This window comes from Periplaneta americana, chromosome 13, assembly GCF_040183065.1.
Source record: "Periplaneta americana isolate PAMFEO1 chromosome 13, P.americana_PAMFEO1_priV1, whole genome shotgun sequence".
NCBI classification, from domain to species: Eukaryota; Metazoa; Arthropoda; class Insecta; order Blattodea; family Blattidae; genus Periplaneta; species Periplaneta americana.
The window spans coordinates 53,791,252-53,812,764 of record NC_091129.1 but is presented as its reverse complement, the minus strand read 5'-3'; the positions used below and the strand labels follow the sequence as shown (position 1 = coordinate 53,812,764).

The following is a 21,513-nucleotide window of genomic DNA, read 5'->3' as shown; positions in this document are numbered from 1 at the left end:
TGCCTGTTGTTGAAACCCAAGGTCAAATTGACTCAATTTATATCGACTTTAGCAAAGCGTTTGATGTTGTACCTCACAATATTCTGATAAATAAATTAAAAAACTTTGGTCTCTCTTCTAACTACGTGAGCTGGTTTGAAAACTATTTAACTAATAGACAATGTTGTGTTCGTCTAGCTGATTCTCTCTCGGACCCATTTAATTGTTTATGTGGAGTTCCCCAAGGATCTACATTGGGCCCTCTATTATTTTTATTATTTATTGATAACATATGTAAAAGAATAAGTTCAAACTACCTGTTATTTGCTGATGATCTCAAAATCTTTCGCTCAATAAATAGTTCTGCCGATTGCCAAACTTTTCAAAATGATATTAACTCCATTGAACTTTGGTCTGACATTAATGGAATGAAAATTAATGAAACAAAAACTTTTGTCATTTCGTACTCTCGAAAAACTACTTCCATAAAATTTAATTATTCTCTTAATAACGCCTGTATTATTAGGAAAAATTCTATAAAAGGTCTTGGTGTACTACTCGATTCTAAATTATACTTTCACGATCATGTTCAATATATTTATAATCATTCAATAAGAATGCTTGGTTTAATAAGGTCTATAACCTATTCTTTTTCTACTCCTGAGTCACTATTAATTCTATACTTTACTTTGGTTCGCTCTAAACTTGAATATGCATCTGTAGCCTGGAATGCCATTACTTCAACCGATTCGGTTAAATTGGAAAATATTCAAAGAAAATTTATTTCCTTATGTGCTTTTCGATATATACCCAATTCCACTGACTTTAACTATGAGATTACCTGTAAATATTTTAACTGTTGTAGCCTTTATGCTAGACGTCTAAATCTTGATTATCAATTTTTTTTGCAAAGTTATCAAGGATGATATTGATTGTGAGTCTATCATAAACAATATCAGCCTTCGTATTCCTACAAAAGGTTTAAGATTTCAAAAATTTTTTTATAACCGAAATTCAAAATCACTTTCTCCAGTCTGTAGATGCATAAAATATGCCAATTTGCATGGGCACAATTTAGATCCTTTTAAGGTTTAGTTTCGTTTTGATTATTAGTTTTTACTGTTTGTACTCAATTTTATTTATGTATGTTTTTGTTATTTAAGATATTATTTATTTTTGTTTTGCACCTTTGTATCTTCTGTTTGTGTATTGTGCTGAACTATAATTGGCCTCCGGCTGTTGTTCAGCACACAAATATTAATAATAAATAAATAAATAATAAATAAATAAATTATTATTATTATTATTATTACTTATCAGCAAGTGTTACCATAATTCTTATATACGTGCCTCAATATATAGGCCTACATTCCCTTTAATGATAAAATAATTACTACTCCATATCTCCATTTTAATTTCTTTCTTAATCTTTTGATTACTATTATCAGTTATTTACTAGTTATTGATTAATAATAATAATAATAATAATAATAATAATAATAATAATAATAATAAATGCATATAGAGTGTTAGTTGGGAGGCCGGAGGGAAAAAGACCTTTGGGGAGGCCGAGACGTAGATTGAAGGATAATATTAAAATGGATTTGAGGGAGGTAGGATATGATGATAGAGAGTGGATTAATCTTGCATAGGATAGGGACCTATGGCGGGCTTATGTGAGGGCGGCAATGAACATTCGGGTTCCTTAAAAGCCATTTGTAAATAAGTAGGCCTAAGTAATAATAATAATAATAATAATAATAATAATAATAATAATCATAACAATAATAATAATAATAGCTTTATCAGTAGCAGTAATAATAATAATAATAATAATAATAATAATAATAATAATAATAATAATAATAATAATAATAATAATCGTAATAGTAATAACAACAATAATAATATTAATAATAATAATAATAAAAATAATAATAATAATAATAATAATAGTATAAAGAAACTGATTTTATATTATCTGCTAGTGTAGTATGAAACGAGCTATTAAACTCCAAGAACTGAAATTAGCCTTAAATCATCGTCATGAAGAGAAAGGTGTACATAAATAAATGTAAGGATGCCACCTATCTAGTGGCGAACGAAATAGCTCGTCGAAATAGCTCGTTCTCTTAAGCCTTCCAACGAAGGAGAGTTTTATAAAAGCGTAATGATCAAGGTAGCTGAAATAATTTGTCTAATGTAAGTTGTTAATTTTGGGAAACTGCACATTTCTGGACTAAATATTCAGAAGAGAATTTAGGAAATTTCTGATTGTGTTCATTAGGAATATTTTTAAAAAGCAAGAAAATTTGAATATATTTTTAATTGGTTTTTGATGACAGTAATGAGTGACATTACTGACACAGCAAAATTTGCGACTTTTATTAGCGGGGTTGATGAAGAACTCAATGTGAGTGCACGAACTACCACTGGTTGTAGTTTTCATGCCATGTACCTCTCTCCCGTCCCTTTACCTCATAGACTCTCTCTCGCGTGTAATCACTGCCGTTCGAGTTTTGGTCACCGCTGGGCTAATCAAAGACACTAATAAGAAGACAGGTTATATAGAGTTGAATATGGATTCACAGTCTCGTGCCAGAATTATTAAGAAAAATAACGAGTAAATGGAAGAACTGGAACAAAAATAATGACAGTCAGGGGGACCCACCGGTAGTCGACTGTGTTCCACACGGTGGAGCGCAAGAAGTTGCTGGCATCGCTGTCGAGAAAGCGAAGTCCGAAGAAGTTCTGCAGAGCAGGGGCGAACATCATGAACATGCTGGCCACGCCCTTCATCACTGAGTAGTCGAAAAACTTTCTCAGCTTGAGGCGCACCTCTGCGTTCGGGTTGCTCAGCGTGTTGCTGTCGATGCCGAAGGCGCACGAAGAGATGACGTCCGTGGTGTAGCGCGACATCGTTTCCTTGATGGGCACCGGCTTCCCTGCACAGGCCAGCAGCACAATCCGAGTTTATTACAATAGTCGTGTGAATGATTTAATCTTGATATTAGTAATTTCATATCTGTTTGAAGTATAATGTCCTGTGTTTGTGGTACAATAAGAAACAATTTACAGTGATAGATATGTGCAAAATATTTGCAACTTTTTTTCTGAATTAACTGTGAGGGACACATTTCCGCTTTTTTCCAACAGGACTCTGCGACGGCACATACAGCCAATGTTTTCTTGCAGGCAATTCATAAAGTACTCGACGATGGAATCATTACTACATCATTGGCCACTTTGATCCCCCCATTTTAAAGCTTTGCGGTCAAAATATCTGTAGAACATTGAAAGACACAAAATAAATCCGCACACCTTAGACAAACTAAAGAATAACATCCATCTAAGGATTTGTTTAACTTCTCAAACAGAACTAACAAGGAAGTTTCACAAAGTGATAATGGATTTTCACAACGACGTTCCATTTGAAATAAGAAACCTCCCTATAAATTGTTACATTCGGAGAAAGACTAGCCTTCGACATATGATTTTTTCAAAATAATCGCTTGACACTCATATACCCATATCTCCATTGTCATAGTGAAGAAGAAAATGTTTATACATTGCCCTCAAAATCAAAAAAGCTTATGGAAACTCACCTATTCAAGTGGTTTCAAGAAGTATAATTTCCATCTATCTGTGATCATAGCATTCTTTAGATAGACTCTTGGACCAGTTACCGAGGTAGACAGGATAAAGAATAACTCCAGCATGTAAAAAAGTGAAAGTGTTGACATTCTTTGGAAAAATTTCATTAGGAAGTTCTCTGGTAGTGCTTTGTTACTTCGTACGAATATTATATTGCATCAGAGAGATAATGTGATAAAATTGCAGTTCTTATCACATAATCAGTTTTGATCTCCTAGCTATGTAAATATGTTTAAATATGACTAGTATAAAGCCGAGTAGCTTGACAACAAACCTAATAAATTCATCAGTCCTGTAGAATTCTGTTTTCACGTTGATGTATAGAGCTGCTCTGATGCTGAGTACTGCCCGAAGACAGGTCTGAACCTCACAAGTGATACCAATAAGGCACCACTTATGAGGTACCTAAGCCAGGATAAACCTTATTTTCCTGAAATGTTCGTGGTGCAAAGTTCCACTGTGTTTTGAGCATTTTTACAACAATTTCCGCTACTGTGATCAATGCAGTGAGTAATATTGGTATACTTACATTTTTTTTATAATTTCTTCATAGACTGTTCTATAATCACTTTCATGATTATTATGTATCTAATGTCCTTTTCATAACTTCTACTATTTAAGGAGATTTTGACAGTTCCGTATGCAGCTAGATGAGATTTAATGCCTGATATATCTAGCACATAGCACTGTTTGAATTAGCTGTTATAGCTCTGGAATGAAGATTTTGAAAACACACACACACACACACACACACACACACACACACACACACACATATATATATATATATATATCGAAAGCTAGCCCTTTCCGGATGTAGACATTTATAGGGAGGTTTCTTTTTTCAAATGGAACGTATGGGGAAAAATTGTTGTGGAAATTCATTATCACTTGGTAAGTTTTCCTTCTAAGAAAGGTGATGAGTAATTTTCTAAACATATGCCAGAAATGTGTGGAAAAGGAAGTTAGACTGTTTCAGCATCTCTTTGCGAAATTATTCATTCATAGTTTTCTGCCCAAAGGCAGATCTTTCGCTACACACCCAGATTTCTCCAATCTTTTCTCCTTTCCGCCTTCCTTCTAAGTCTCCACGTATGATCCATATGTCTTATGTTGTCTTTTCTGTCTCGATTTTTTGAAAATATAAATAAGTAGTATTTTGTTAGTCTCTCTCTAGTGCCGCAAATTTAACTGCGAAATGTTTTTTGCCGGCTGGCGGGGAGCATACACTCCGTGGTTCGTGAATTCCATGCAGCACTCACGTTTCCTAGATAAACTACTCACTCAGCACATGTCATGTTAATTTAATTATTTGACATCTAATATAAATCGATCAATATATAGACATTTTTATTGATGACTAGTATATTATTATTATTAGTATTATTATTATTATTATTATTATTATTATTATTATTATTATTATTATTTAAGTACGTAGCATTGTGATTTTACCCTCTTTGGTGATATCTGGTATTAGTTGGCACCACTGAAGACACGGTAAAATTAGACTTTTGGGAATTATATTTACGTGATCCTAACTATACAAGAAGCTGGTGGATGATCCCCTCCATTAACCCACTCCACTTTGTTTTGTTGGTTGCACAAATGTTAGCTTGGCTCATCAATCAATTTTGACATCGCTTCACGGTCAAGTCACGGCAGAGCTCGCTGTTCAAGGCCATGGCCTAGGTTGGCCTTGTGATTAATCGGCCCTTGAGGATATGAATATAAAAAATATAATTCAGAACAACGTATTCAACTAGTGAACCTCAAATAATCGCCCTCGGCAGCTTCTTGAGAACTTCTTTCTTGCAAAACATCAAGCCTAACATGAGACAAAGTTATTATTTTTATATTCGTGCTAACTATAATTAAGATAATAATAATAATCACTGAGCAACAAATTTTAACTTTTTGTCTTGCTCCGAAATAAAAATACATGAATATTACTAATATGTCTGCCCTAAATCTGAATTTAAAATCCAAATTGCCCTATCACCTACCATTTTCCGGGAGAAATGAATTGAATGTTTATGAAAAAGCTTCTTTTTTCAATTTTTCACTGCTGCTGATAAAATTACAACACACTATGGATTCAAAATGCCTCATAATACTTGAAAAATGTGCACTGGATATAAAACTGATGTTACATAGTTTAAAACACAACAACAATAAAAATATTTCATGCGTATAATGAGAAAAATGTCGGAATTTGAACTTACCATTTAAAAGAATTTTCTGAATGACTTCTATTTATAACTAGACCCGGGACTGTATTTTACAAAGAACCAACAATAGTCTGCAAGCATGCTGGATAATAATCTTTCTTTATATCGCCTTTCAATTTCAGTAATTTCTTGATGAAATCTTTCCCCATGCTCGTCGCTTACCGCTCCAAGGTTAGGAGGAAAGAAATCCAAATGAGAATGTGAAAACTGTATTTTGAGAGACATATTACACCCCATTTTCTCATATGCACTTAACATTGTTCCACAACAAGTTCTATGTAGTTATCTGCCCTAGAATTTCCAAGGAAATTTGAGGAAACATCTTTGAAAGCGCACCGTGCCATTTTTTCTGTAACGGAAAGTTTTTCGTCAAACAAAGAGTAAGCCATAACTTTTTGAATTTGTAGACCGATCAAAATATCTCTTTTAATTTGTCTTCACTTAAAATGGTGAACTTTTCTTTCAAATATTGAAAACCACACTCTTGTTTGTTCATTGCATAGATCTCACTTCGAACTGTTATGAAATTTACTTAATAGAAGGGACCAATGTCTGTTTATTTATTAGAAGTACAAAAGAACATGCCAACAATCATAAGAAACCGGAAATGAGTCATAAACGCATAAAATGCATTAGCTTTTGTTTTGGTTTACAACCTCCAACTCGCGCCAGATATTTCCTGAGAACCAATTATAAGGAACACATTGTTCTAAGTCGGAGCCAAAATTCTTATTGTTCAGTGTAATTATTGTTCTCATAACTAAAACTTCATGTGAAATTCCGTTATACATCAAAATATATGGAATGTGAGGGGTATAACTGCATTAATTTGAACTAGTAGGCCTAATAGATACTAATAAAACTAGTAGGTAAGTTCTTATAACCGTTTGTCTATCTACGAGTATAATGGTTATGAAAGAAATCGAGTTTCTATTGAGAGATTGAAAGTGGATACGTTGCAACAGCGCATTGCTTGATTCTCCATAAATTGAAAGCATATCTATACTTCGTTCCATAATGTCTGACAGGATATGTAAACATTGTCGGCAGAGGAGGAGAGAAGTATAATAATAATTGATATTCAACCAATGGCAGAGTTCTCAGTCCACGCTTTCTTGAAGTTAGGCGGGGGTAGAAAGCTTCAGACCACCAAATTTCAAGTCAAGTGTGAATGAGACCACTGCCATTGGTTTAATAGCAACTATGCTTCTCTCCTCTTCTGTCGCCAATGTTTACATATCCTGTCAGACATTATGGAACGAAGTATAGATACTCACGATTAATAAATTTTGGCATTGTTCTTCATTTACTTCACCTTTACAATTTTACGAACAGACTGGCATAACATTTGCTACTGCTGAAGTACAACGTAAGAAAGCATATAAACAGTGTAAACTTGCCGAGAAACCCAAGTGCAACGATGCCAGATTTTCCTAAAGGTTCCGTCACACTTTAAATGCATTTTAATCAGTTAATTTTGTACGTTATTACACAAATGAAGTATTTTACAAAGAATTGACAAAGGAATTTTTTTTCGGCTTATTTTTCGTTTCGATATCTTACTCTCATACGTCTCAATACCCAATAGTTTTACCACAAATGGGAGTCAGACTTCAGATACAATTTTTTTTCTGCTAATCAATTATTCAAATACCAAAATGATATTTGACTTTTTGGTTACTTATAACCTAAAGATTCTGTTTTTAAAATTAATGCAGTTATACACCTTTCATCCTGTATAACTGATTATTGTGTAGGCCTTCATGTACAATTATGTAATTATAATACACGGTAATCTGTTTGGGTATGGATGAAATAAAAACACCGTAAAACATTTAATACTGAATTTTATTTGTTGAAACTTTGTGCATACAACACTGAAAGATGGAAAATTCCTCACAGCTCAACATGAACCCCATTGCGCATCCTGCACAACTCATAACGGTGATGCAATTCAGCCCATGTCCGTTGTAACATAAGAGGGGTGATTTGTTGAAAAGCTTGAGTAATTTTTTCTCTCAGATCATCAATGTTTCTGGGTTTCTTTGAATAGACAATGTTTTTAACAAAACCCTACACGAAGAAGTCAGGAGGGGTTAAATATAGAGAGTTTGGGAACCAAACCAAGAGATAGCTGTTTCTCGTACTGAGTTTCCCTGCGACCTTCTGCATGTTTTTTTAACACAGAACCTGTTTCTACAAATATTCGATACCACAACATTATAGAATCGCATTTAGGTACATTACGCACACCATACGCACGTCGAAATTCCCTTTGAACTCTTTCAACACTCTCAAATTTAGCATACCAAAGAACACATTGTGACCGCTGTTGATTTGTAGTAGCCATTATAATATCTATGATTTTCATTTGTCCCTTCAGATTATGCGTTGTTGATTGTCATATATGGAAACTCCCATCTTTTAATCATAATATAACCAGCAAGAAATTTTTCGTACTATCATAATAGCTTTAAAATAATAAATTAATGTTATCCATACCAAACGGATCACAATGTAAATTATTTTGTACACTGCGTATTTGAAATATTCTGTGTGTACTTAAAACTAAATTACCAGAAGATTCGTTCGTTATAATCACGCAAGTGCAGTTTCTATGCCTATTGGCTTACCAACTTTAGCTAATTAGCTTTTGTTGAGATATCTTGAAACATGTATCGCATTGTTATAATAATGTTGCTTCACAAAATTATTCTGCATAATATTTCATGTCCCATAATAACTCTAATTCGTTGTAACATTGTTGTCATTAATATTCCGTGACGAGCTAGATATATTGGTTGTTCTTCGTGTCACTTCGGCCTTCCTTTCCAAATAAATTACAACGTGAGAGACTTTGTAATGTTCAGACCTGACAATAAGCGAGATTGTAGAGATAACATAGTTAGATCTTCTGTATATTGAAAATACAGCGAATAATAAATATTGTCATACATGAACGTTACACGGAATGAATATTATGTCATCTTATAGAATGTCTCAATTTCCTTGTGAACTGAATGAAGTGAACAATAGGCGGGAACTGAATGCATTCTATAACGAGGTGCTCATCCATAAGTATGGAAATGAGGAAAGTAGGTAATTCACTAAAGTTGTTCACTAAAGCTCTAAAATAGAATTGAAACGTTATTCCGTCATCTGATATTTATGATGTGAAAGTTGATGCGGTGAAGAGATCTCTAAGTACTCACGAGATCGCTGTTGCTGTTTACATTCTACAATTGCGTCTACAGAATTTTAACTGAAAGGGGCATTAAATAAAGAACTGCATAAGTAGGCTATACTGATATTCTTCACAGACGATCCGTGTTTCGTATGCAACAGTAACAGGAGATATGTTCTAAATAAATTATATCAAGTTAGCTTTTATTAAATAGATACAGAATGATTCACGAGGATTTACCGCCACTTCCGGAGCTTATTTCCGAAGACATTCTGAGCAAAAAAATGTCATATAAACATTTGTCCTAATCGCAATATTTTGAGAGTTATATTAATTTGAAAGTGTTACCAAAATACCTTTTTTCTTTAGTTTTAAGAGTAAAAAAAATTACAAAAATAGAGAATGAACTATTCAGAAGTGCCATATCTTTAATTGACTAGTGTTCTGAAGCTAAAAATGTGTTGCTAACTGCTTTGTACAGATTTTGTTTTTCAATTTTTACCTAAAAATGGCATCATTCTTACGCACTTATCACAAAAATTGTTATAAATCATACGACTTTAGGAACTTCATTCTTTACAGTTTAATTATGCATTATAATGTACAGTCTTAAAGAATATACAAGCGTGGCGTGATTTGTAACAACTGCTGTGGTAAATACGTAAGGAAATGTAATTTTGTACTTAAAAATCGAAAAAAAAAATCTGTACGAAGCAACTGGGATTTACTACACATTTTTAGCTTCAGAATATTAGCTAAATAAAAAAGAAATGATACTCCTGAATAGTTTATTCTTTATCTGTAATATTCTTTAACCCTTAGAACTCAAGAGTAATGGTATTTTATAAACGACTTCAAATTAGTGTAACTCGGAAAGTATTGAGAATGGGACAAATGTTTATATGACATTTCTTGCTCAGAATGTTTTCGGAAATAAGCTCCGTAAGGGACGGTAAATCCTCGTGAATCACCCTGTATATTAGAAGTAGCCTACGAGGCCTGTTAAAATAATACAAATTAGTTAAATGCAGTAGAACCTCAATAATCCGTATAGATTACGACCGGAAGTAATTCGCATCATCAATTCATTCGGATTATTAAACATATGGAATTAATCTACCAGACTTAAAAAATGCATTGTACAATAGTATAAAATTAATCTACCAGACTTAAAAAAATGAACTGTGGAGTAGTATAAAATATATATAAAAAGGTGGTAGAAGTCAATGTTTTCTTTCTTTCATTCTTTCGTTCTTATTCTGCTTAACCTCCACTTTTATCCCACTTACACACGACTGCGAATAGGAGGAAAATTTATTGGATAGCACACTAGACATCTCACAAAGGCGGCCTTGGGATCGACATGCCTTAGGACCACCACTGAGACATTACAGGGCAATCACAAAACAACGGAAAAACCTCCAATCCCGTGAACGGAAGGTAATTTTTTTTCTATTGCTCATACCGAATCTCGGACCAGAAGCGCAAGCACATAGCTACAACGCCGTTTAGAAAACAATGTAAGAAGTTCAATATCAGTTAGGATTAACAGCAGAGCATGAAGACAAATGGTAGTTCTGTGTAGGACTTGAGGATTTCCCAGCGTTGAATATGGAATAATTCTTCTCGAATTCTGAGCCAGATGAGTTCGATAGTTGCTTCCAAGCTTTCGATGATTAGTTCTGCCATCTTCTTCTGTATTTAACTGAAGAATAAGAAACTATAAAGAACTCTGAGTATCTACCTTCAAAACAAGAAAGGTTCAAGAAAGTAATTGTCTGCAATCTTGTCTCGTTTTATGTACTTTCCAGTATTGCATGCAAAACATTTCGTTATGCGTTCGGATTATCGGGCGTTCGGATTACTGAGGTTCGGATTATCGAGGTTCTACTGTATTTGGATTTTTACTTCCCTCTTTGCTTGGTACGCAATTTCTAGCGACGTTTCAACTTCTTAAGCACTCTTGACATACAGTTTTACAGATAGCGATTAGTTTTGTTCGTGAACTTTCTTTTATCTCCTCTATCGTCGCAAATTTTCCTATTTTCATCCAGAATCTCCACTTTCATAGTAAAGGAAGTCCGCAGGGATCAGGTCTACAGACTAGGGAGAATGAGAAAGCACAGTTATTTTGCTTTTCACGCAAAAAATCGTGAATTATTTGTTATGAATGCGTCGGTGTATTGTCATGGTATAGGTTCCATTAGTAGTCTCTCCACAACTCACACCCTTTCCTTCACTCACTTTCTTGGAGACTTTTCATAACTTGTAGATAGGCTAGTAACATTTGCGTATTGGTTTGTCACTCTGGAAAAAATTCGTGCTGAATAGCCCACTGGATGTTGAAAAAAGGACCGTGACAATGACTTTGACATATTATCAGATCTAACGAAATTGTATTCTAGATTGGTGAAAATTTGCGTACTCATTGCGATAATTGGACTTCAGTGTCATCATCGTACTTGTAGACACATGTTTCGTTACCAGTTATTCGATTAATGAAATTACTGTGCAGTATGAACAGTATGTAATGCATGGCATTTACAGCTTACCTGCTTTATGACCAGGTTTAATGCATACGTTTAATGGGGAGATCCGACCGCTCTCTCGCACGGGAGAAAAACGCATCGACGGCGAATCGCGGCGATTTCAGCCCACAGTCCCGTACAAATAATACATTGGTATAAGGTAATAAAAAATCGTTACGTTAATATGAACTTTTATCAAAGCATATGTAGAAAATTATTATATCAACCTTTCTGGACGCAAGGATCACATCGGTGTAGAAAATTCTGAAACACCTCAGCAACATTCTAATCTTTAATTTCGCTGTTTCAATATTTGTGATGTTTATTTGTGGGGAACTTTAAAACACAAAGTGCGTGTGAACAATCCACACTTTCTTGAAGAACTAGTGAATGAAATCAGGCGAGTGCTGAGTGAAATTAAAGCCACGTTTCCACTATTGCAACTGCGCAGGAATAATGAGAGGCAAACAACAGTTTCCACTTAAAACGTCGTTTCCACTTTTGCAACTGCGCAGGAATAACGAGAGGCAAACAACAGTTGCCAGTTAGGCAGATATGCGCAAGGCGAGATGCAGGAATAAACTGCGTGCGCCCAATCCTTGGACAAGTATGCGCGAGTCTCCCGCTCTGGGACTGGGAGACATTGGCAACTATCTGCTTCTTCACCAGCTGATTTCAGGTCTTTCGTAGGAGATGCTGTTTTCATTCCAAACATTTGTATAGGTTCGGTGCATTCGACTAGTTTGTCGAGTATTTTTTCATAGGTTATCTGTATGTGAGAGTGCGATGAACTGGTCTAATGGGAAAAGCGTAGAGTTTACTGAATAATACAGGAATTATCCTGGTCTTTGGCGAGCCTCAGATCCGAATGATAATGACCATCAGAAAAGGGGGGGATGCCCATCAATTTTTAGCAGAAAGGTATGAGCTGGGATTTACAAAAGCAGTCAACTATAAAATTAACAGTTTCAAATGCCACTTTCATAGGCTTCACGCAGGAGCGAAGAAAACCGAATTAATTAATTTATACATCTTGATCACAAAACTTTTAACACTATATCACTTGGAATATAAAGTATATATGAGCCGTTCAGAGCAGAAGTGCTGTAAGTCAGAATTGGGTAATGAGGTTTTAAGTAAAAATTCTGTAAAATACAGCGCAAAGTAGCAATTAATGTCCTTTGTGCTATCCACTGACTACTAGTAGTTTAAATAAATTTATTATTAATTGCTACTTTGCGCTGTATTTTACAGAATGTTTACTTTAACCCTTATTACCCATTTTTGACTTACACCACTTCTGCTCTGAACGGCTCATATATGCCTCTACGTGTTAAATAACTAAGCTAACCTTGTTGATTAATATTAGCCTGTGAGTTATCCTCAGAACTGGGCGGTCTTTGCGCTTTCTGATTGCGTTTCCTGTGAGGGTGTGTTTGTGTAGTGTAATGTGGAGTCAAAAAGTGTGTGTGTTCTGAAATTGAGTTATGTGTTGAGGATTTGACGCGGGTGTGTTTTTGTGTGTGTCTATATTTCGTATTGTTCTAGTGCGTTTAGTTTCTGTCTGGTTTTTCGGTTGGAGATGTAGAATTTCCATATCTGTGTTGCTGTAGGTGTGATTGGCGTTTGTGATGTATTCTGCGTATGTGGAAGTGTTTTGTTATTTGATTATGGCTGTGATGTGTTCTTTGTAACATGTTTGAAATGATCTGCCTGTCTGTCTGTATACACCTGTCTGATTGTTAATTTATTTACTTATTTACGTATTTATTTATTTAGTTATTCACTTAATTATTTATTTATTCACGTATTTATTTTATACCCTTATGTATTTATTTGATTACTTATTTATTTATTCATTTATTTAATCACTTAATTATTCACTTATTTACTTATTCATGCATTTATTCACTGATTCATTCGCATGTCTACTTAGTCATTTATTTATTTATTTATCTATCCACTTTTTCATTCATTCATTCATTCATTCATTCATTCATTCATTCATTCATTCATTCATTCATTCATTCATTCATTCATTCATTCATTCATTCATTCATTCATTCATTTTTAATTTCACTTGAAGCAAGTACAGAGATAGGTTTGCAAGTAAATCTCGAAAAGATAAGGTATAAAATTACGTCTCGTGACAGAACATTCTACGAAATAGATGTATAAAAATTGAAAATGTACCCTTCGAAAAGATAAAAAAATTCAAATATCTTGGAACAAGAGTAACAAATATAATGACACTCGAGAGGAAATTAAACGCAGAATAAATATGGGAAATGTCAGAATTTTTTCGGTTGAGAAGCTTTTGTCATCCAGTCTGCTTTAAAAAAGCTGAAAGTTAGAATTTAAAAAATAGTTATGTTACCGGTTGTTCTGTATGGTTGTGAAACTTCGACTCTCACTTCGAGAGAGGAACAGAGATTAAGGGTGTTTGAGAATAAGGTTCTTAGGAAAATATTTGGGGCTAAGAGGGATGAAGTTACAGGAGAATGGAGAAAGTTACACAACGCTGAAGTGCACGCGTTTTTTTCTTCACCTGACATAATTAGGAACATTAAATCCAGACGTTCGAGATGGGCAGGGCATGTAGCACGTATGGGCGAATCTAGAAATGCATATAGAGAGAAAAAGACTTTTGGGGAGGTCGAGACGTAGATGGAAGGATAATATTAAAATGGATTTGAGGGAGGTGAGATATGATGATAGAGGCTGGATTAATCTTGTACAGGTTAGAGATCGATGGCGAGCTTATGTGAGGGCGGCAATGAACCTCCAGGTTCCTTAAAAGCCATTTGTAAGTAAGTAATGGTTTATTTGCCCTCTTGTCCTTACCGTTACGTATTATACTCTGTCCCGATAATCCAATTAATCATAAATAATTTTAACAAGATAATTATTGGGCTCCTTCTGAAAAAAAAAAAGAGCCTGATTGTAGAAAAAAAGAGTTTTATTGTATTTTCTTATTTATTTTTGTTTATTGGTATGTTTCACAATTAATTACTTTAGTAACATAATAATAATTAAAAAATCTTACCTTTACTTGAGTTTAGAGAGTCTTCACAATCGTCGGGAAAATTTCTTTTATAGCGTGAAATAGTAGGACCTGACAATTTGAAAGTGAATCTTAAATTTAAAACGCTGACACCAGTGACTGAAAACCTTACACACATGGCCAGTGTGGTAATTGCTGAAACTGCTTCACGAAAAAAAATTCTTCCTGGTCCAATCAATTGTAATTTAATTTCAAAATCTGATCTTGACATCCGCGTAATTTAAAAAAAAAAAGTGATATTTCGGCTAGCTCGCTTCCTCAATCATGATTCTAGTTTCATCCCTTCCTTTGTGATATTTGCTTATCCAAAATGAGGTCACACCTACGGAGTAACGGTTAGCGCGATTGGCCGCGAAACCAGGTGGCCCAGGTTCGATTCCCGGTCGGGGCAAATTACCTGGTAGAGGTTTTTCCCGGGGTTTTCCATCAACCCAATATGCTGGGTAACTTTCGGTGTTGGACCCCGGATTAATTTCACCGACATTATCACCTTCATCTCATTTAGACGCTAAATAACCAGAGATGTTGATAAAGCGTCGTAAAATAACCTAATAAAATAAAATAATAAATCCAAAATGAATATGTGCGCAAATAGAAACGACATGTGCTCAAGAGAATCTGCAGTTTTAACTGGCAACTGTTGTTTGCCTCTCATTATTCCTGTGCAGTTGCAATAGTGGAAACGTGGCTTAAAGGTAGAGAGTTACAGAAGATTGTTAAAAATTTTCTACACCGATGTAACTTCTGCTTTCAGAAAGGTTGACATCATTTTCAACTGTGGCGTTTGGTTTCCACGCCACATTCATTATTCTTTGTTTTACCTTTTTTACTTTTCTTTATCTTAGCTTTATTCATTTTCTTTCGTTTTATTTTGATTGTGTTTAAATAATTTACGTTTTCTTTTTCTCTCACTAGAGGGCAGTGGCTCTTCTCCTGACATTTCCCATTGGTCGAGGCTAACTGGAAGAAAACTTGTCTATAGGTATTTCTGAATTGGTAACGATGTTTATGTTCTGGATCCTTCTCTATGTTTTCTTGGTGAGCACTTCTCTGGAGATCGGACAATCTGCTGGGAGCGTGTGCTTGACATACACTGTGTTAAGAAGGACTCGGCTGCTATGCATCGTATTAAGAAGGGCTGGTCTGAGCTCGCGTGGTGATAATTTCGGCAGTCCGTGTTGACCGCACGAATGTGCTTCCTACGCGACTTTGTTGGACTTTCTGTATTATTTTCCACTGCCATATGCAGTGTATTACTGAGAAGAGTGCATTTTCGTGCACTCGTGAGGAAATTCATTAGTTACATTTATTGTATTATTTTTGTGGATTGTATGAAACTCTCCAGGTTATTCCTGAATCAAGATATTTATCCTGGAGGAGAAAAGATGTATGCTCATGACTGCACGACCTGGTTCTATGTTAAGGAATTTTGCTTATGGCGTTATGGTTACCTTACAGCAATATTAAATTTGTTATTCATTTTGGGGCAGTCATAATTTCTTTCCTCTTGAGACTTAGTTAATGTTAAGATTTTATTTTAGATTTAAGTTGTGTTCTTCCCCTCTCTAGAGATTGAAGTGATTTTATTGTTATGGATTAAATAATATTTGGTTGGTTATCTCTTTCTCGAGTGGGGGAGAAGTAAGAATTTTCTTGATGTTTGTTATGCCACTTTTCTTGGGCCTATTTCTTAATAACTAAAATGGCTTTTAGTGAATATTGTCTACGCCCTCCGCAGTCATGCTAATTGAAGCCCATAGGAGCAACCGCGCACTTTAGAGCTCAGGAGAGCCTGAGCGCTTTACAGCGGAAAGGAAAGAGACAGACGAAAGAGATAGTATATGCTGCTTGGTCGAGCTACATTCAGGGATGGCCAGCACTGATTCAATGATAAAGGGAAGAGAACTTATTAAAACTATATCCATATTAATTTTTGGATTTGTCTGAGAAGTATAAGCGCATTATAAGAATGTAAGCTTTAATTTAATGCTCATTTTTCACAAGTTTGATTTTTTATTCAAAATAAATATTTTCTCAACGTTTTTTTTATAGAAAAGTGAAATTCTCAGATATAGGCCTATTTTTTGGGTAACCTTACAGAATGTTTTCGTAAATCTAATATACCGTAAATACGTATTACTGAAGATGGTGTATTGAAAATTTTGAAAATATTCGCATGGATATTGCTTGTAAGGAAATGAATTAACAAAGCAACTACTGTTACATCATAAGCGAAAGATACGTGTCCATGTGTTGTAAAAACGTCAGCTCTATAGCTTCAGCAGATTTTAAAAAAATAATTTAATATTCTGATGATAGGAAGTTGCTCACCAATATCACCTTAAAAGCATAATGCGATAAGAGTTTTTTATGGAATATTAGTTACACTTAAAACATATATAGCACCTAGGTAACTTTGTTTTGTACTATAATATTGTTTGATTAGTTTATTGATTACTCTTATAAGGCTAAAGGTACCATCAATATCAATTCCAACTTATGTCATACTCAATCTCTTTTTTTTTTTTTTTTTTGGAATATCACTTTCTTTATTAATGATGTGTTTCATCCATTTAGTACAGTATAGTTGTACTACTACGGAATTTATGTGAATATTCCTTCTTAACTCTTTATTATGTTATTAACATTTAAAACACAACAGCAATATTAAGAAATTGGTAGTAGTAGGCCTACTTTTGTTTTACAGACAATATAGATAATATAAAAAAGAAAGAAGCCATATAAAAATAACGACATAAAATTTCACGTTCCGTTTTAAGTTTGTGCACCACTGTTTTCTTAATCCAACAGGCTGCTTATTCATATACACAACCCTTCCTCTTTCCACACTTAGCGCTTGATGCCCGCGCACGACGTCAAAGTCAGAAAAATGCGCTTGCTTTGACATCATGCCCTACGGTGTTGATAACCCACCGGATTTCCATCTTTCGGTCCCTGTTTTCCTCAACACACGTTTGATCCGCGGATAGATACGTCACACAACATAGATATGCTTTGATAAAATATAAGATCAGCGTAAAATTTTCTGATAAACTCTTACTGGAGCATTATTTCTACAGGACTATAGGTCTCATATCATCGCCATTCACCACCGATTCGTTTTCCTCCCGCGGTCGGATTTCCCCACTAAATGCGCACTACGACCAGTTATAATGTCGGTAAATTGTATACGCCGCGCACTCTTCTATAAATTGTATTATTTAGATGGCTATTTGAGAATTTAGTTAGTTTGCCGACCAGGATAAAGGGTGATACAAAGTTATTAATATACTTACTTACTTACAAATGGCTTTCAAAGAACCCGAAGGTTCATTGCCGCCCTCACATAAGCCCGCCATCGGTACCTATCCTGTGCAAGATTAATCCACTCTCTATCATCATATCCCACCTCCCTCAAATCCATTTTAATATTTTCCTCCCATCTACGTCTCGGCCTCCCCAAAGGTCTTTTTCCCTCCGGTCTCCCAACTAACACTCTATATGCATTTCTGTATTCGCCCATACGCCTATGTGCTACATGCCCTGCCCATCTCAAACGTCTGGATTTAATGTTCCTAATTATGTCAGGTGAAGAATACAATGCTTGCAGTTCTACGTTGTGTAACTTTCTCCATTCTCCTGTAACTTCATCTCTCTTAGCCCCAAATATTTTCCTGAGAACCTTATTCTCAGACACCCTTAATCTCTGTTCCTCTCTCAAAGTGAGCGTCCAAGTTTCACAATCATATAGAACAATCGGCAATATAACTGTTTTATAAATTCTAACTTTCAGGTTTTTTGACAGCAGACTAGATGACAAAACCTTCTCAACCAAATAATAACAGGCATTTCCCATATTTAGCCTATTCTGCGTTTAATTTCCTCCCGAGTGTCATTTATTATTATAGTTACTAATATAGGAATATAAAATTTGAACAGGTCAGAAGTTAAATAGGCCTACTCAAGAACACTTCTGTCTTGAAAATTTACATCCGCCTGTGCAGTTCAATTAGTTGTAAGTAATTCTAGTTCTATACTGACATGGTCTATGTTTTCACTACTGTAGTAAGTGGCTACATTTCGAACTTACTTTAATATTTTTCACCTGGTAACAACGATTCACTGCAGAAGTGTACTCACCATCGGCTGTTATCTTCTCGAGGTGCTGCAGCAGCTGGTCGGAGCAGATCTTGACCAGGTGGAACATCTTCTTCATCTTCCCCGATGTGAAGACGGGCGTCAGATTTACACGAACATGACGCCAGCGTTCGCCCTTGAGAGAGAAGAGCATCCTCCCGAACAGAGGGTCCACGCTTTTGTCGATGTCGATGACGTGGTCGATGAAGTTCTGTGCGTCCTTCACGAGGACGTTCTTAACAAGATCCAAGTCGTTTATCAGAAGTGCGGGCCTGTCGAAGGCGAAGAAGCCCACGTAGGGAGTGTCGCGATGCGCCTCGTAAAAAGTCTTCAAGTGATGCGCTACGTCCACGCGTTGCACGAACGCTGGTCCCAGGCTTCCGAAGAACAGAGATGGTTTTATGTACGGCACTCCCAGGCGTTTCCAGAAATCGAAATTACGCGAGAAGTAAAGGTAGAAAATCACGGCGAGCATGGCAGCTCCGCCGAGTAGACATGTCAGCAGGGGAAGCAACATCGTCGGTAATTTTCACCTCTAATAGTTTTTTTCGTAATTCTTGACTTCCTGAAGACTGATGTACTTATTTAAATGTCCCACAGAGTCACTATCTGGCTGCAGAGGTCCGATGTTTTCCTTGTTGTATATTTCTTACACGCTACCTAAAAAATGAAAATAGCAGAATGTTACAAATTTATGAGAAGTTGGGCATTTAATACTTCAAAGCAAAGCAAAATAGCAGCTTGAAAACATTGAGGTGATTGGTCTTCTTATTGGAGCTCGTGGTGTGATTCCCAAGTTCTTTGAAAGCTTCAGGAAGACTTTTGAACTACCATAGACACCTACTACTGACATCATAACTTCAGTTTTGAAACGCTCTTGCCAAATTCTGAGTCATCATATTCACTCTGTTTAATTTCTTTTTCTTCACTTTATAATTCATAGGTATATGTTTATTTTAATTTTCTGTCAACAAACATGTGTCAACACTTAATATTGTAAAATTCATGTAGGAGAGTATACTGAGTCCTTCTGGGCTACCTCCAGTGGGAGCAGTCAACAATTTAAAATATTAATTTTTAGATTTAATATCTTTTTTGTTTCGGAACAAGTGGTGAAATCCAACATCAAAGTCATATCACTAGAGATGGTAGAATTTAGCTAATTAAAATTAACAAATTAGCACTTTAAAAATCAAATTTAGCATTTTATACCACTTTAAATGTTAGGATTTATCGTTTTGTAGCGGACAATTCTTTGTGGGAAGTTTCATGGTAAGAATTCAATGTAATCAATATGTTAACAGGTGCTTTTTCTAGATTTTCCAGTTTGAATTCTCAAAAGTAATAAATAAATAAAGAACTTATAACATTACAGTGAAATTGTGAACGTTGAAGATCATGGCAGAAGATGTGTGATTTTATCCTAAACCAACCTTGTTAGTCAATCACAATCACCCGCTTCCACATACGATTTGTTTGTGAGTGAACACTGCAGAGATTGCATAAGCACGCTATGTTCTACTACCAGCACTAGACAGATTAGTTGAAAACTCGATTAACAACAAAGAGGATTTCAGGTCGCATTCTTATGCTATTCGTACTAGCCTATAAAAGCTAACAGGGAGGGATAACCAAACTATTTGAAAAAAAAAAAGTAAGAATATACTTCTGAGAGGAGGCCTTTAGATAAATTCTGAGTTTTTTTTTACAAAAACACAAAAATGTCTCATAAAATGTAATTTCGCTCTTATTTTTCAGAAACATATTCATTTCGCATTTTTTTTGGCTTTTGCATTTTATCGCGGATTCAAAAACTACAGTATATGCTTAACATGTCATTAAACATAAAAGTACTTATTGCACATTTCTCATTTTTCGTAGTTGAAACAATCTGCCCTCTCTACATACAGGATGAGTCAGGAGGAAAGGTACATGGTGTGAGGGGTGATAATATTGGTGATTCTGAAAGAAAACGTTTATATGAACATATGCCCTGTTCTTGACAGAATCTGACATACAGCTGTTTGAAAATCACGGGGTCAGTGCCATGTCTTTCATCAGTACCTACTCATATGCGGACACAACGAAAATGACATTAGGTTGTATTAGGATCAATGAAACATATCATGGGTATTGGATCGGTCGCGATGGAGTCATTTCTTAGCCACCGAGGTCACCCGACATTACTACATTGGATTACTGTGCATGGAATTGGCTTCAGAGCGAAGTCTACAAGCGCCAAGTGGAATCTTCTTGCTCGCGTTTTACATGCTTTTACTCTAGTGAAGGAATGTCCGAATCAGCTCAGATCAGCAACACAGCAGCTGTCTACAAGAACTGCAACGTTCATTGAAGTTGACGGTGGGCTTTTTGAACATGTTCTGTGAAGAAAAGTACACAATTAAACAGAACATAAGGTAACAATGTTTTAATTTACTCTCCCCTGCACTTTTCCCGTTCCTCACTGTTTCCATTAGTTTTCTCCGAATCCGTTAAGAACTGAACATATTATGTTCATATGAAGTTTTTTTGTTCAGAATCATCAATATTATCATCCCTCAAGCCATGTACCTTTCCTCCTGCCTCACCTTTTATCACTCAAGACCTAGAAAGTTCGGTTAGAGTTGGGTTTAACTTGATCATACTACTGACCAAGCCGTATCTGTGGCTCAGTGCTAACGCGCTGGTCTCCCATTCAGGAGACCAGAGTTCAGAACGGCCAGATAGTGATGAAAT

At 35.4% G+C, this 21,513-nt stretch overlaps 1 protein-coding gene across 2 annotated transcripts in view; it reads right to left on the bottom strand.

The window, feature by feature from the left end:
- Positions 1–21,513, bottom strand: part of LOC138711914 (cytochrome P450 6j1-like) — a 90,781-nt gene that overhangs the window by 39,052 nt on the left and 30,216 nt on the right. For both annotated transcript variants that reach the window (XM_069843217.1, XM_069843218.1), the window contains 2 exons: positions 18,781–19,437; positions 2,651–2,924 (listed from right to left, as the gene is read on the bottom strand). In XM_069843217.1, coding sequence (XP_069699318.1) covers positions 2,651–2,924; positions 18,781–19,294 — 788 coding nt within the window. In that variant the 5' untranslated portion in view covers positions 19,295–19,437. The remainder of the gene's footprint in view (positions 1–2,650; positions 2,925–18,780; positions 19,438–21,513) is intronic.